At 37.8% G+C, this 18545-nt stretch overlaps 1 protein-coding gene across 4 annotated transcripts in view; it reads right to left on the reverse strand.

Moving 5' to 3' along the window:
* TNNI3K (TNNI3 interacting kinase) overlaps positions 1-18545 on the reverse strand; it is a 305481-nt gene that overhangs the window by 199109 nt on the left and 87827 nt on the right. For all 4 annotated transcript variants that reach the window (XM_074221177.1, XM_074221174.1, XM_074221175.1 and 1 more), the window contains exons 10-11: positions 10783-10877; positions 10491-10640 (exon numbers count right to left, since the gene is read on the reverse strand). In XM_074221177.1, coding sequence (XP_074077278.1) covers positions 10491-10640; positions 10783-10877 — 245 coding nt within the window. The remainder of the gene's footprint in view (positions 1-10490; positions 10641-10782; positions 10878-18545) is intronic.

Below are 18545 nucleotides of genomic sequence, written 5' to 3' on the forward strand. Positions count from 1 at the left end.
GTAATTAGAAAATTTATTTATAACTATTTTCAAAACATTTACTATCATTTTCAAGTCCACCTTAATTTTGTTGCAGGTCTGGGGTTTCAGAATGGCTTTCTCCAAATAATAAATACAAGTTCCTGAGGTTAAAAAAGGCAGAGATTTTCATATAATCTGCATTTATTCAACACTGTGGGGCAGGAACTTGGCAGCACTTGGTCAACGCTGCTGCAAAACTCCATAATTAAAACATTTTTTCGCCCTTAATTCTTTTTAACTTCTGAATGTACCTAGTACTATTGTAGATTCATAATCACATCAGTACATTAGCTTCTTTAATTAGGGGTCAGTCTTCTCCTGAAGTAGTGGATAGAGCACTAGACCTAGAGTCAGGAAGACCTGAATTCAAATCTATCCACAGAAACTTTCTAGCTGTGTGATCGTGGGCAAGTCACTCACGCTGTCTGCCTCAGTTTTCTCATCTGTAAAATCAATATGATAACGAGGGTTGTTGTAAGTACCACATCCAAAATAGATGGTTTATGGACCCGCACATTCCTCTGAGTAATGTGATATATTGTGTGCCCTCAAACCATTGGGGAATTGAATTATTTGTGTGATGCTCATCCACCAATTCCCATAAGTTATCTCCACAAGGAATCCACTGGATTCAATGTGGGGAGCCCTCCAGCTTCTCTTTTCAGCATTCTGTCAGCACAGGACCCGAGTTTTCTAACCATTGGTGCTCATTAGACACATGACGAGCTTCTCTTTTTCCTCAGCCAATGCCACATTCACCAAGTAATCTCTTTTCTGCCACTCTGGCATGCGAGATGTCCCAAGTGACACACTAAAGCCCCTCAGAGCCCCTTCCATCACTCCTTGAGTCAACATGGCCCTCCATGACTCATTAGGCAAGTACCATTTTTGTCATGGAAAGAACTCAAGGTATGGCAGTTAGATGGCTGGAATGTGAAGACTATTTTAGATGCTTCCTTAAGATACTTGCCAAATGATACAAGACAAATTCCTGAAATTCTGTGCCTCAGTTTCTTCATTTATAAAACAGATGGTTGAATTCAGGGGTGTGAAAGTTCACTCCAGCTCTAATGCCATGGTGTTCTTATTTAAACAAAGAAAGACATTCCTCCCCGCCACCCCGAGGTGGGCTGGAGCAACTGAATGGGGGAGAGGGGCTAGATAAAGTCCTGGAGTCAGAAAGACTTGAGTTCAACAGGAGGCCTCTGGATAAAGATCTGTTACCTTGCAGGAGTCACTCCATTTCTTTCAATGCCTCAGTTTCCCATTTTGTAAAAAAGGGGGTGATAATATCCATAAGACCTTATCTCACACATCTGTGAGACTCATGATCATAGGAACATAGGTAGGAAGAAAAGAGGGAAGGAAAGAAGGAGGAAGGAAGGAAGGAGGGAGAGAGGGAAAGGAGAAAGGAAAGAAGGAAGAAAAGAAAGGAAGGAAAGGAGGAAAGGAAGGAAGGAGGGAAGGAGGGAAAGGAGAAAGAAATGAAAGAAGAAAGGAAGGAAGGAGAAAGGGAATGAGGAAAGATAAAGGAGTTTATTAAGTATCAGCTATGTTTCAGGCATTGTGATAATTCTTTGCAAATATTTCTTTTTTGTAGCCTCATAATAACTCTGGAAGATAGATAAGTGTTCGAATCATCCCCATGTTGTAGACCAGGAAACTGAGGCAATCAGAGATGGAGTGACTTGCCTAGGGTCACAAAACTTGTGAGTTAAAAGAGACGGAATTTGGGCAGCTAGGTGGTGTAGTGGGTAGAGCACCGGCCCTGGAGTCAGGAGGACCTGAGTTCAAATCTGACCTCAGTCACTTAATAATTACCTAGCCGTGTGGCCTTGGGCAAATCACTTAACCCCATTGCCTTGCAAAAAAAAAAAAAAACAACCTAAAAAGTAATAAATAAATAAATAAAAGAGGCTGAATTTGAATTCACTGGAATGTTCCAGTGAACTCTCCATGGAGCAGCTCTAGGTGAAAGGGAGCACAGGAGCCATGTAATCCACCCCCCCCCCAATAAGGGAAATCAGATTCCTGGGTATTTTACCAGTTATACAGGTTATACAGCAAGATAGCAGATGAGGCAGGACTGTAACACAGGCCCTCTGACTCCTCCTTCTCTGGCATCCTGTCCACTGTACTGTACTCTCTCCTCACTATAGGAGGTATTGCACATAAAACACTGTGGACAACTTAAAATGTGGTATTAAATAGTCATTTCCCCTATTAGTTTTTAAAAGAAACTTTTAGAGGAATGACAAGGGCACTGGACATGGAGCCAGGAAGACCCGAGTTCAATTCTGCCACAGACACTTCTAGGAAAGTGACTTCACTTTTTGTCTATCTGTTTCTCAACTGTAAGAAGGGCATAATAATGCCAGCTGCATGTTGTAAAGTGCAAACTTTAAATCACTGTTGACTTAAAGTAGCGGATTCTCATTATTGCTGACTGACTTGTGACTTCATCACTACCTCCCCGTTTCGATGAGGCCAACAGCCCATCTCTGAGAGGACCCACCAAGGACTTGCCGTGGACCACGCCCTAGAGGCTGAGGCCAGGTCTTCCTGCTGCCCAAGCCTTCCTCTCCAACATGCTCCCATTTCTTCCTTAGGCTGCACAAAGTTCTCTCCACATCCTCTGATTCTTCTAGGCTGGGACTGTCATATGTGCTCACATCTGTAGGACTTCATCTCTTTTCCAGAATACACTCTGGGACTCTTACTATAAATAATTCACACCATACCACACCTGTCAAAAGGAATGAACAAAGTGTATCTCATGATGCAGGACCCTTGATTTTTATTGTTTTTGTTCACTTACTTAGTAATTCTCCATCTCCATCTCCCTGTCACTGTGAATTAGAGAGACTCTGCCCTGTACAAATACTGTATTCAAGATAATTAGATATTGGGATGGGGGATTCAGTGAAATTACTTTAACTGGGATCAGAACTAAGGCAAATGCGAAGTTTTTAGTTCTATTTCTAGTTTGGGTGATTTTCTGACCTTAAATAGTCTGATTTATCAGAGCACTTTTCATTGTCAGCCCTGTCTTTTTCCAAATCTCCCTGGCAGACAAACTGTATTGAGCTGTGGGCTCTGTTCTAATTGGCTGGGATCTTTTCAATTCAGCAGCTTCATCTTTAATGCAATGGATGGAAGATTACGTGCAAGTCTTTTCAATGGGTTTTCCATATTGGTGATCAGGGTCAGGGATTTGAACATAAGCAGGCTTCTGACTATTTCTTCTGGCCAATTTAAATTGATTCATACAAGTCCTTTGTACCCCCAGGAAAAGGGGAGAACAAATCCGAGTGAGGGAGACAGTTATCTCTGTACTTTCAGATGGAATCGTAGAAAAGAAAAGGGATGGAGGGGGTGGGTAGTCTGGGAAGGAAAATGCTTTGGATGTTATAAAATAGGAGATCTTGAGAGGTTGGCAAAGGCATATTGAAACTTTAACCTGTAGGATTCTCCCTTGAATCAAGGTCACTGGGGAAATGATTTCCAGGAATTACATTGAGCTGTTTAGGTTAACAGGGCTCTAGAAACACAAAGCATTATTAATATCTGATCCTACAGTGAGCCTTGGGGGACTAAACTATTCTTTGGGGCCCAGAAACTGAAATTAACTCTTCCAGCACCCTGGGGACATCATTGAGTTATTCAGCAAGAAAAGAAAAAAAATGGCCATGTTGTGGGAGAGCAGTGCTTGGGCCATAACAAATGCTTAATCCTTTTTTTTTTTTGGTTCATTTGTTCATCAATTCATTAATATCTGGCTTAAGATCCTGTCTCTCTTACAGTGCTTCTAGGAATATTTGGAAAAAAGGAAAGTGTCCTCTAAAATGCTAACTTTTTCAATTAAATATACTTAGATTCCTTTGAAAATTGTGGATCCATTAATCCAAGGATTTCTCCATTAAATTTATTCAGATTTTCAAATCATATGAAAAGAATTTGAGAAGAATTTCATCAAAAAATAAGGAAACATATTGAAAAACATGTTTTTCTCTTTATATATGGGAGGCATTTACTATGAAAAAGTGTATCATTATTATTATGATTATTACATTTATTCATGGAACAACATTATAGATTATGAGAAATGCTTAAGAATAGTTACTGGATTTGAAAGTGATTTGGAATCATCCACATTTTTAAATGCTCCTGTTAGATTCATACAAGAAATGAATGGTTTGTCCTTCCTGATGTTATGCTAGTGCGCTGGGCAGAGTGAAGTGGAGATGTTTGTGTCTGAGCCAAGTCTATCATGTCAACATAATGATAATTCCCATTTACATAACATGTTACAATTTTATAGAGATTTGTCTCCAAACAGCCAAATCAGGTAGTTTTGTGATTTCATCCCTTTGCAGATTTCCCACCAATATGCAACTGTACCCCTTCCTGTCTTACTATCTTGAATAATTCTTCGGACTTTATATGAATCCTAAAATGATCTTTCCAGTCTAGTGGGTTGGTTGCCCCTCTCAGTTTGAGTCATCTGCCAATGTGATAAGCTTGTCTTTTTTTTTCAAGATGTATTGAAATACCAAAAGGTAAAAAACAAAACAAAACAAAAAACATCTCCCCCAAACACCTCCCCTAGGCACTCCTCTGGTGACTTTCTTCTTGTGGAGTATTGAACCATTAGCTAGTATTCTTTCATTCAGCTAGCTCCAATTCCTTCTACTTAATCCATAAACTATGCCAAACTTCTACATCTTATCCACAAAAACAAATCGTATGAAAGCATATCAAAGGAAATGGGAACACCTCGGCAGGACATCTCTAACCTTCTCCTGATTTACCAGGCTTATGGGGGCCAGGGACTAGTTTTAGACTAGTCACTGGTAGAGATGAGAAAGCAGATTTAGCCAGTGCAGGATGACATGTTCTGTGCAATTTATACTCCAAGAGATTGGCCTAGAACATTCACATAGGTGATGCTCAAAGGGTATGACTGAGATGGACTTGAATCCAAGTCTCCTTAGCTTCAAGCTGGCTCTGGATGTTACACCACACTGCTTAGCCTTCAAAGAAACTGGTCAATAAGAGGGCAATTGTTACCATAGAATGTATTGGTATTGTTAAACCATCTTTTATATTCAACATTTCTTCCTTTTAAAAGAATATATCAAATTGTTCCTTTAAATTTTTCTTTAGCAAATCTATATTTGTTCAGGAAATAAAGTCCAGTTCACAAGCTAAGTCTTCAGGAATCATTTCTAAAACAGAGTATGCTCCCATTCTCCCCAAATTTTCCTAGTACTGTCAAGGGCATGGTCCCCCTCCAAGGTGCCCAGACTCACCACCTTGATCTCTGAGTCCCCTTCCCCATTAAATCTGTTGCCAAGCCTTGTCACTGCAAACTCTCCCAATGTCTCGCTTGTCTTTTCCCTTTGCCCCATTAACACAATCACCACCCTCATTACAATACATTTAGACTATTGCAATAACTTTCTTGAAGGTTTTTTTACCTCAAGTCTCTGCCATTTCTAGGACAAAGTGACCTTCCTAAAGGTGACTTCTGATTATATTCCCCCCCTGATTCCACAAACTCTAGTGGTTATTATTTCCAAGATTTAATATAACTACAAAAATCTCCTTTTGGCTCTTAAGACCTTCATAATTTGGAACTTTGCTCCCTCATAGCTCTCTCACTTCTGTCTCCCGTTGTCTTTCAAGACTCAGCTTAAACTCCATTTTTCTATGGAATTTTATGCCCCCCCCCATGCACATGTCTTCCATCTAACATTGACTTCCATTATATTCCATAGCTTAGATGTACACAGTTGACTTACATGTTGTCTATCATAGTAGATTATAAGCTAACTGAACACAGAGAGAATATTTTGGGGTTTTTGTGTCCTGGTGCTTGGTGCAGGACTGGACATGGCAAATATCCAATAAATGCTTGTTGGTCTTTAATTACCTTTCTCTAGTCTTTCTGTAGCTCTAATAATGGTTTGACAATCACCTCTACCTGTTCTTTTGATAGCTGAGGCTACAGTTAGCTGATCTTGGTCTAGTGACCTGAACTTATCGAGAGTGGACAGGTGATGCCACATCATCTCCTTCACTTAAAAATCTATTCCCCCCCTTAGCCAATTATGCTCATGTCCAAAGAGAATTATCCTGGACAAAAGCAAAAATAACAGTTCCGAACAGGGGGATGTTCTGCCTTGTTTATTTGGCAGTAATCACCATCCCTTCCACCCATTCACTGACAAGTGGTCCTCCCTCTTTTTTGATGCTTCCTTGTCCCCCAGTGTAGCTATTGACATTTGTACATACTTCTTTGCCTGGCTGACTAGACTCAACTTACTCTGATCTTCTGTAGTAGCATTCTGATAGGATTATAATTAGCTTTTTCAGACATCTTCTGCTAGAGTAATATTTAACATTTATTCAGTGCTAGAGGATTTGCAAAGGCTTTACATACGTTATCTCATTGACCAATCTTTGCTCATCTTAAAAATCTACCTTGGTTGGTAAATCCCTGCCCATCTTCATTGGTATCTTTAGACAGTTCCCTTTTCCTGACCATAAGAAATTATTCTTCAATGTGTTTTCACAATTTCATTCATAAGGGTTTTCCCTTCGTCTAGGACAGGCTTCTTTTGAATTACTATCTATGTGATCCAGCTTATCCTTTCTCTGAGCCCTCTGAAATCTTTTTTTTTCCTTAAATCTATAGTACGTGTCAGATTCTGATTGACTTTTCTCTTGTCTATCATATCTTCTAAGATGAAATGGTCATTACTTAGCAATGTTCCCATCATTACCATTCCATATGCAAAATCCTCTTCATGAATGAAAACCACAAACAGAATAAAATTTCCTCATTCTTTTCCCCTAGAAAGTGAATAGAAGTCAGAAAACCTTTATTAAATTCCTACCATGTGGCAGATATTAGGCCAAATGCTGGGGATACAAAGAAAAAGCAAAAAAAATCCCAAAATGAAAATAAAAACAAACAGCCCTTGCTCTCAAAGGGCTCACAACTAAGGGGGAGACACCATGCTAAGGACGAGCTAAAAACAAGAGAAACTGGTGTGAATCTTGGAGGTCAGGCAGTAGCATTAAGGAGGATTAAGAAAGATGTCTTGTAGAAGACAGAATTTTAACTGGGACCTGAAGGAAGCAGGGACTAGAGATGAGTTAAGGAAAGGAATTCTAAACTACTCTGCACTCTCTAACTGACTTTTAGGTAACTGAATTTCCAAGTTATTCCCAATTATAGATCATGCCTCTATTCTAGGCTTGCCATCTGTTCCCTGAAATCACCTATTTCCTCCTTCGGTCCAGTGGATTTTAATATTTTCTGGTAGCAATATAAAGTTCCTATTTCTGTTTTCATTGAGCTTTACCTGATTTCCTCATGTGAGTGTATTTTCTTAATATCATCCTTTGGCTCCCCTTTAAGGCATTTTCTTAATTTGTTCTTAGGGTACAATCTTTCAAAAATGTAATGACAAAAGTTTTGGCGACATTTTTCAAAGCACTCTAAATACATTATCTTTGTTGGCCACCCATCATATTCAGGATGAACATCCATGCTTGTCTTCTGAGCCCCCTCCTTCAGCTAGTCTTCCTTAATCTCTGGCCTCTAGATTACCCCACCTGTTCCTCAAGATCAGAATGTAGCTGTTTTGAGCTTTGTTTATCCTTCAACGGTGTGTGCCAGACCCTACCTCATACACTTATTTGTGAAGATCTTAAGAAGTAACAAATGATTGTTTGGACAGCTAGTGGTTCAGTGGTGGGAGTCCAAGCCAAGCTCGCATCTGGCATGACCCTGTGTGTCTCTGTTTTCTCATCTGTACATGGACAGGAGTAGGACTTGGTAAACCATGCCAGTATCTCTGCCAAGAAGATCCCAAATGAGGTTCCAGTCAGACCTGACTGAGACAATTCAAGAACAGTTGTCTTAAGACTCACAACAACTGGTTAGGTCAAAGGAGCCTTCTACTGATTGCATGGACGAAGAGACAAGAGATGCCTTCTTGAGTCACATAGCCTCATGGAAGGGGCTGAATCGACTCTGTCTTCCTAAGTACAGGTCTGACTCTTCATCAACTCTACCACTAAAACTGACTTGGCATTTCACACTCTTAGTCACCTTTTCTTCTTTACTGTTTTATTGTTTAAATAAATTCTACCCATACAGATTTTAATTAATATTTTTCCAGCAAGCAAAACAAAACAAAACAAAACAAGGGCATCTCATCATTTGATTTTGTTGATTGATTTTTTTGTGCTAAAACACATGTAAAATACTCCTCTGGAGATGCCTTGGTAAGAATATTTATTTCATTAAAATTCATAGGAAAAATAAAATGCTATCCTACACATAGCTGAACAAATAAGGGTACCAAATATGGCAGATGTTCCATGGACGAGTAGGTTAGTCCACTAAGCCAAAGGATTTGGCTTAAAAAATGTTAGAAGGTGATATAATCATTATTTCACAAAATTAGTAAAAATACAAACTTTTCATTATTCACTTCCAGTTAACTAAATACCAGGAAGATCTGCCCCATCACCATCACCTCCATGAAGAATTAAATACACCCTTAGTTTTGGATCCAGACTCATCAATATTAGTGCTCTCTTTTGAACAAAAATAAAAACAAACAACTTATTTTTGACCCAAAATATCTCTAAAAATATTTGAGAGATCAATATTTACTCAAACATTTTTTGTAGTGCTTCAAAGCACTGTTCAAAAGTCTCTTCCTATATAGAATATTTTCCCTGAGTCTCTTAAAATGACTAGAAATTATTTCACATATCCGTATAATTTGGGTGTTTGGGTACTGCATTGCTTCCATTAGAAACAAAATTAAGGGATGTGAGTTCCTGTTTGCTTTGTAGTTCCAAAGCCTGGCATCATACATGGATATATTCAGCACTTAAAAATATCCCCATGTGCTTTTGTATCATCAAAATAACTATTTCCTTTTTGATCTGGAGAAGAAGTGTAATGTCCAAGAGAGAACTACACACACAGAGTCAGGAAGAGCTGTGTTTGAATCCTTCCGCTGCCAATTGCTAGGAGTATGATGATGGGGAAGTCACTTGACCACTGTGCTTTAGTTTCTGTCTCTGTAAAATAAGGGTGTGGGACTTGAAGACATCTAATGTTCCTTTCAGTTCTGAATTTGGGGCCCCATGACATGTTATCTCTTATCACCACCACAAAGCATATGTTCCTTCAACAACTGAGCAATGGATCAACTCCATATAAGCACCCTGGCATGATCAAAAGAGGATTGGTCTTGTGGTCTGAAGTCCTGGGCTACTCACCTGTGTGCAGGACACTGACCTCTGACAGCTGCTCATTTCATAACTCTAAACTTCAGCATCGCTTTCTTTAAAGTATGGATAAAAACACTTACTCTACATAATTTGCAAAAAAGGCAAATATATACTATCTCCTGAATCTTCCTAACAGTTATAGCTCAATTGAAGTAGCTCATTGGCTGTTAATTGGCTCCTCCTCATCGGAGGCCTTCAAACTGAGCAGGATGATTGGTGCTTGTGCATGTTTGGTGGGAATTCTTGTTGGGACATCAGTTAGACTCAGACGGCTTCTCAGACCTAGGAAGGTCATGTATAAAGCTCCTTATCAACCTTAAAGCTTTAAATCCAGGAGCTGTTTATTGCTATATCAACAGTAAGCGTACCCTCATCACCTCATCTTTCAAAATGAAACCATATTTGTTCTCTTTCTGTGAGTCTTGTCTTGAGCTCTTTGTGATTCAGTGGGAACGGTTTATATACTATTGAATTTGTATTCAAAGACTTTAGGCAATAAATGACTGTGCCCTGACTTTTCTCTTTGTCCAATGTGCTACATTTTTGCAATCTTTTTATCTTTCTTCTCACCTGCCCTTCTTTCCTGTTCCCAAACCATATGCCAGCTTCAACAGATCACCACTCAGGTTTACTCCTCTCTTCTTCATCAACCCAGAATCACAGAGTTGGAGAGAAATGAGAAGGGTATCGGATTCAATTTGTCTCTTAAAGGCAAACCCCTTGATCACCTAGCAGATGAAATATTCACCCATTCTTCACTTTTCACAAGGAGAGTTTTCCCACTTAGGCTGAAGGGAATGCTATACATTTTTTTCTGTTCATCTCATGCCTAAATTTGCCCTCTCTGAAATATTTATCCATTGACCTCTGGGTACCATCTACCCATCTGCTCCATAACAGGAAGAAGAAGCAAGGACCCATTTCTTCATGTCAGGACATCCTTCCCTATACACACAAACACTAATTGGCTTTCTGATTTAAAAGTGACTTCCTAAAAGATGACTTCTCCCATGACAATTTGCTTGACTTTGATTGCAATTCACAGAGGCCCTGCTACAACACTGTCCATCTGAGTGACGGTTGGGGAGCTGGCCATGGATGCTTCTAGACGCTGCCTTGAGAAACAGGAGGATTAAGACAAATACCTTTCTCGTAAGCCCACATCAAACATGTCTGCTCGTCTTTCTCGCCGCTCAACCTGCTGGGGTCACAGGCCACCAGATTCATGTCGGCCCCATTATCCAGTAAGAACTGTACCAGGCGGATGTGTCCATGGAAGCAAGCAGAGTGGAGTCCTAGGAGGAGGGGAGGGGGATGTCAGCCTGACTGCCCCAAGGACAAATGACCACTGACCCATCCTACTGTGAGTCAGAGCCACCAGCCTCAGCAGCCAGGCAGCTTCAGCAAAGCGGGGGACTGGCAGTGCCCCACTCTTACCAGTGTGTCCATCTCTTCCCTGGTGATTGATGCTCAGGACGTGCTGGTCCAGAAGAAACTTCACCAGCTCCACACTCTTGCCATAGGTGCAGGCACTGGGAAAAGAAGAGGAAGGGGGTGAGTGCCTGGACAGGACCCAGGAGACAAGATAAGTGGCAGTGATGAGGGGAGAGCTTTCCTGGATTAGGTGGGAAAGGAGGCAAAGGAGGCAAGGAGGCACCAAAGTAAAGTGCCCAGAGTTGGGGATGGGCAGGAGAGGCCAAAGTCTGGGGTGACAGCTGAGCTCAGGAGCATCCACAAGGTGGAGAGAAGAGGGCTGGGTGGCTGGAGGGCTGCCCTACACTCTCCAGGGATAGGTTGGCCCCTTGACCAGGCGAGAGATCAGCGAAGGAGTTGTTTCCAGGGGACAGTCTCTGGCCTTTCTTTGCATTCCCAATGCTCAGGACAGTGCTGTAGGATACACACTGAGTGGTCATTACTGGTCCAAAGGGCTGAGGCTTGGTTACTTATGAAATGGGATGAGTGCATCCTAGCAATGTGGGGCTGCTACTCTTGCAGCCAAAGGATTCTTATGCCAGGGCTTCAGAAAATAGTGTAAGATTTCTAGGATTTTCTTACCAAGTATTTCTTGGCAAATGTATTCATATTCATGACATTTTTTTCAAAGGGCAAAAATCATTGCAACAGCTTTTATAAAACTTTTTATTTTTTAGGTGTAGGGTCTACCTAGACATTTGAAGTAAAGGGGAGGAATTCAAGAAAGCTAGGGGTACTAGCCAACCCAAATTTCTCAAGGTCAGTATCTTTCTCTGAATATCTAAAAACATCCTCCCATCAGGGAAACACAGAGTTTTTATTAGGCAGGAAGAATACTTGAAAATATTCTTTCAAGGTATAATCAAAATAGATTGCAGACCTCAAAAGTAGAGGTAATAATGTATACAAGCCACACACTTCCCTGGTCATTCAGAAGTATGAATATTCCAATTAATCTAAGAAAATAAGTAAACTAAGTTATAAAAAAATATTTATTTTTAAGATAGTTTAAGAGTAGAGAGGAACACTGCTTAAGAGGGAACAAAAACCCTGAGAGTCAATATTAATTTTGGTCACAAGGGCTCAGGGACCCTGAGAAGCACTGTCACTTCCAGTGATATCTCAAGAAAGCCCAAAGAGCCAAGAAGCAGAATTGATTCTAATCCCAGAAGATCAGAGGCCCACCCTTCCTGTGTAAGGGTTATAGTGATGACATCTCTACTCAGATCACACACCTTGGAAGCACTGAAACTTCCAACTTCATAACTAGCTCTGAGAATAGCAGTGCAAAAAAGTCTGAAGACTGAGAAAGTGTCTCTCCCAATCAGGAACAGAGCCAAACTGTAGCACAAAGAAATGGAATGGATAAATAAGCAAACACAAAAAAAAAAAAAAAAAGAAGAAGAAGAAAAATGGTACTATGGTGATGGGAAGATCAAGACACAAATCCAGAAGACAATGAAATCAAAACAGTTTCAAGCAAACTATCAATGAAAATTTAAATTGAATACAACCTCAACAAGAATTCCCAAAAAACTAAAGAATAATTTTCAAAATATATAAGAATGGTAGAGGAAAACTGAAGAAAAGGAAAAAGGGAAAAATTATGAAAAGACATTTAGTAGATTGATAGGAAACTTGCAAAAATATCATGAAAATAATGCTTTGAAAAACAAAATTGGCCAAATGGAAAAAAAAGGTTTAAAAAAATTATAGATGAAAATAACATCTTAAAAAACTAGAATTGGCTAAATGGCAAAAAGACATACAAATTCACTAATGAGAATGATTCTTTGAAAATTAGATTGGGACAAATGGAAGTTAATTACTCAATTAGATATCAAGAAACAATGAAACAAAGTCAAAAAATGAAAAACTGGAAGAAAATGTGAAATATCTCATGGGGAAAAACACCTAACTTAGAAAATAGATGGAGGACAAATAATTTAAGAATTATTGAATAATTTCCATTATCAAAGAAAGGGTCTAGACATTATGTTTCCAGAAATTATCAAGAACTGCTCTGATATCTTAAAGCAAGGTAATATAGAAATTAAAAGAATCCACCAGTCATCAGCTGAAAAATAATCCAAAATGAAAATTCTCCAGAAATATTATAAATTCCAGAACTCCTGGATTAAAGAGAAATATTTGACATAGTTGTGACAAAAAGAGATAAAGATAAATGGAGGAAAATAGGATGGAAGGAAATTTACAGTTAATAGTCATAAGTGAATATGAACATGAATAGGATGAATTTCCACAAAAAAATAAGTGAATAGCAGTATTAGTAATCAAAATTCAACAGTATGCTGTTCACAAGGAATACACATGAAATGGAGAGACAAGCAGAGTTCAAATCAGGGACTAATGCAAAATCTATTATGTTTCAACTAATGTTAAAAAAAACGTCAAGGGTAGCTAAATGGTGCAGTGGATAGAACACCTGCCCTGGAGTCAAGAGTCCCTGAGTTCAAATCTGGCCTCAGACAATTAATAATTGCCTAGCTGTGTGACCTTGGGCAAGTCACTTAACCCCATGGCCTTAAATAAATTTTAAAAAATTCATTAAAAATCTCAAGAGTAACAATCATGAATTTAAACAGAGCAAAAGCAAAAATAGACCTAATTAAAAAATGGCAAACAGGGAAAATATATCTTGCTAAAATGAATCATAAACAATGTAGTAACATCAAAACTAAACGAAAATGTACCTAATGAAACAGTATCCAAATTCTTAAAACTAAAATCACAGGAGAAAATAGCATAACTCTACTAGTTTGGGATTTCTGCTTTCCCCACTCAGAGCTAGATACTTCTAATCATGAAGTAAATAAGAAAGAAGTAAAGAAAATGAATAACATTTTGGAAAAGTTACATATAATAGACCTTTGGAGAAAACTGAAAGGAAGAAAAAGGAATATACCTTGTTCTCAGTTTTATATGGAACCTTCATAAATATGACCATATCTTATGGCATAAAAACTCCACAGTCAATGCATAGAAGCAAAAATATTAAATGAACCTTTTTCCAGACCATAATGCAATAAAATTGCATTTTAAAAAGGACCAGGGAAGCATAGATTAAGAAATAATTAGAAACTAAATAATTTGACTCTTGTCAAAGAAATCAGAAACAATCAACAATTTCATTAAAGAGAATGATAACAAGAGACAATATTCCAAAATTTGTGGGATGCAGTCAAAGCATCTTAGGGGAATTTTTATATCTCTAAACATGTATATCAAGAAAAGAGATAACAACAGAACAATGAAGTGGACAAAAAAAACAGAGAAAAGAACAAATTAAAAATCCTCAATTAAATGATAAAATGGAAATCCTGAATTTAAAAGGATTAATAAAATTGAAAGTTAAAAAATTAACTAATAAACAACTAGGAACTGGTTTTATGAAAAAATCAATAAAATAGCTAAACCATTGGTTAATTTGATTAAAAAGAAAGAAGAAAACTAAATTACACATTGCAAAAATAAAAAGGATGAATGCACCACCAATGCAAATGAAATAAAAAGTAATTATTAGGAGCTATTTTGCCCAACTATACACCTATAAAACTGACAAACTAAGTGGAGTGGATGGATATTTATAAAAATATAAACTTCAAAGATAAACAGAAGAGGGAAATAACCTCATCTTGGAAAACGAATATGAGCAAGCCATACATGAGCTCCCTAAGAAAAATTCCCCAAGACTCGACGATTTGCAGGTGAATGCTACCAAGCATTTAAGCAGCACTTAATTCCAATTCTATATAAACTATTTGGAAAAACTCCATTGAAAAACTTCATCAAATTGCTTTCATGACACAGATATGTTGCTGATTCCTAAACCAGGAAGAGCAAAAAAAGAGAAGGAAAATATAGATCATTTCTATAATGGCTATTGAAGCAAACATTTAAAATAAAAATATAATCAAGGAGATTACAACATTGATTGATTGAAGTCTGTCCTTCATTCTCAAAGAAGACTACAACATCAGGGAGGTGATACCATGATTAGCACATGAACTGGATTTTTTGGGGGGCTTACCTGCTAGGTCACCTGCTTCACTTTCTCCTCCAGAGCCATCTTTGTTCAGTGCCAGATATGAATCAGAGCCACTGGACATGGCCCTGGATGTGATGCAGTCAGGGTGAAGTGACTTCCCCAAGGTCACACAGTCTCATGGCTTAGACTAGATTTGAACCCCTGATTCCAAGGCCAGTACTCTATCTACTGCATCACCTAATTGATTACATTACATCACAAAGATCATATACTAAGACCAGGTGGGATTTATATCAGAAATGTAGAGCTATTAGGGAAACCATCAGTATAATTGACCATACTAAGAACGAAAACAACAATAATCATATGATTATCTCAAAAGATTCAGAAAAACTTCGATAAACCATAACATTCCTTACTATTAAAAAGATTAGAGAGCAAAGGGATAGATGGAGTCCTTTCTTAAAATGATAGAGTTTTTTCAGCTATGTAAACCCATTTAGCTAGCATTGTCTTTATGGGAACAAATTTCCCTAATAAGATCAGAGATGAAGCAAAAATGCCATTATCACTACTATCATTCAGTATTGTACTAGAAATATTAGCTATAGCAATATTACAAGAAAAATAAGTTGAAGGAATTAAAATAACTAACTCATTTTTTTGCAGAGGATATGATGGCATGCTTAGAGAATAAGTTTAAAAAAGTAGTTGGAACAATTAATAATTTTAGCACCATTGCAGGAAATAAAACGAACCCACATAAATCAATGTTACCAGTAAAGCCTAGTAGAAAAAGAAAGAGAAATTCCACTTAGAATAACTTCAGACAATACAAAATGTTTAGAATTTTACCTGCAAATGAAACTCAGGAACTATGTGACCACAATACTTTTCATACAATATCATATCTCAGTCACTAGAGAAAAATCATTTATAGATAGGACAAAGAAATATAATAAAAATGACAATTTTACCTACTTATTTTAGTGTCAAAGAACTAAATATTATAGAGCAAGGAAAAATAATAATAAATTCTTCTGGAAAAACATAAAGTCAAATATCAAGGTAATCAATGAAGAAAAGTGGAACAGAAAGCTGCCTAATGGTTCTAGATTTCAAACTATTAAGTGTTAAGATGCAGAGTGGTGAATCACTGGAGCAGATTTGGTTCATAATACACAGTAGTAAATGATCAGTGTTTGATAAACCCCCAAATCCCAGCTTTTGAAGTAATAATTCAACATTTGATAAAAATTGATGGAAAATTGGAAAGTAGTTTGGGAGAAACCATGTGGTAATCAACATCTCACCATATACCAGCATAAAATCAAAATGAATAAATAATTTAGACATTAATATCATAAGTAAATTAGAAGAACATGGAAAAAAATCTTCTAGATCCATGGAAAAAGAGTTTATAATGAGAGAGAGAGAGAGAGAGAGAGAGAGAGAGAGAGAGAGAGAGAGAGAGAGAGAGAAGAGGATAACAAAAAAAATAAAATAATTTGATACATTAATTTAAAAAAAAACATTTTTGTACAAACAAAACTAATGCAGTCACAATTAGAAGGAAAACCAGAAACCGGGAGATTGGAGGTGAGGGAAATTTACAGCAAGTTACTCTAATAAAGACCTCATTTCTCAAATATATATAGGGAACAGACAGCTTCAGAAAAAGAAATCAAGGCTATCAATAGTCAAATGACAAAATGCTCTAAATAACTACTGATGGAAAACAACTGATATATCATCACACATTATCAAATTTATTAACATGACAGAAAAGCATGGATATAAAAAACTGTTGATTCAACCATTCTGGAGAATAATTTACAAGTAAGCTCAAAGAGCTGTAAAATTGCATGTGCCCTTTGATCCTGCACTATCATTACCAATTCTGCATCCAATGAGCTTGACCAATATCAACAAGGATCGATTTGCACAAACAGCTCAGTAGCAGTTCTTTTTGTGGTGACAAAGAATTAGAAAGGAAAGGAATGCCCATCATGGGGAATGTTCAAACAAGCTTTGGCATTTGATTGTGATGGAGGACTATTGTGCCTTAAGAAATGACGCTTTCAGGATAGTTCCAGAAAAAAACTGGAAAGAATTACATGAACTCATGCAAAGTGAGGTGAGTAGAACCAGGAGAACACTGTATAGGCAAAGCAATATTCAAGGATGATCAACTGCCAAAGACTTAGCAAGACAATAAGCTCAGACAATTCCAAAGGAACATGGATAAAAACAGCTATCCACCTCCAGAGTCAAAGTTCATGAACTAAAGGCAGATTGAAGCAGGTTTTAAAAATCTATTTTTCTTGTTTTCATTTTGCAACTTGTATAATATGAGAAATGTTTTGAATGACTTGACATGCATAATTGACATTAAATGGCACAATTCTGCCTTCTCAAAAGGGGGGAAAGAGACAGGGAAATATTTTAAATTTTAAAAACTATTATTAATTTTTATACATAACTGGAAATGTTTAATGAGAAAATGAATGTAAAATATTCAATACTCTCTCTCTCTCTCTCTCTCTCTCTCTCTCTCTCTATATATATATATATATATATATATATATGTCAAGGTTTTCTGCTGAAAGAGCTATATAAAGGTCACACACACACAAATTTTGGGAGTATTATTAATCAGTCAAGAAGCCCTTACTGATGGTCTAAGGCATGTGGAGCAGTAGACTGGCTATCCCAAGGTGACTGGGATAATAAGAGGAAAGTGAACCATGCTTTGCCCTCAAGGGCTTCCATTCCAACAACTCAAAGGGTTCCCCACATGACACTACCCTCTGTTATGGCCGGAGGTCCAAATTCATCAGTTCTGCCTCTGGGGTATAGGGACAACTCACTTAACTCATCAATGCCCAGACAAGTCCCTAAGACTGAAAACCACAGAAGAGATTCTTTTAGGTGGTGAAGGCTTCCATTCCAGCAAATCTTAAAAATAATTAACTAATGCTTTGGACAATACATTTTAGATGGATATACAGAGGTAGCTAGATAGAGCTATAGCAAGAACTACATAAAGGAACCTATTATAATTATCTCTTTGTCTTTGAACTTAATGATGGCAGTATCCATTTCTTATCTAAAATTTGAATCTGTCTCACACATAGGGCAATATTCTATTCAATGCAAAGTTGACCAGATGGATGGGTAGAAGATAAAATTTTATTCCATTTTCACTGTGAAGAAAGACTGGGGATAGAACTCATCATTTAAAGCTATCTTCAGCTTGCACCTCTTAATGATTCTACTACCTAATAAATCAGCACACTAGATGTTCATGTGTTTTTACCACTAGGTAAAAGCAGCTAAGTGGTGCAGTGGATAGGGCACATTAGAGATAGGAGGATGAATGTTCAAATCCAGTCTCTGACACTTGACTCTTCTTGAGCAAGTCCCTTAACCATGACTGTCTCGCATCCAGAGTCATCCCCAGTCATCCACCTTCCTATCTGGTTCCTGGACCCAGATGGCTCTGAAGAGAAAGTGAGGCTGGGGACTTGGCACAGAACCCCCCTCATTCAAATCCAATTCATTTACTGGTTATGGCATCACCTCCCTGATGTCATGCTATTCTTCAGGAATGAAGGACATGATCACCACTAGTTCCTGTATAGGGTCTATAGATTTTCATATATAATTTTATTTATTTTTAACAAATATGAAGGTAAAAACTATTTTGACTGAATAG

This window comes from Macrotis lagotis, chromosome 2 (assembly GCF_037893015.1).
Source record: "Macrotis lagotis isolate mMagLag1 chromosome 2, bilby.v1.9.chrom.fasta, whole genome shotgun sequence".
Taxonomy (NCBI): domain Eukaryota; kingdom Metazoa; phylum Chordata; class Mammalia; order Peramelemorphia; family Peramelidae; genus Macrotis; species Macrotis lagotis.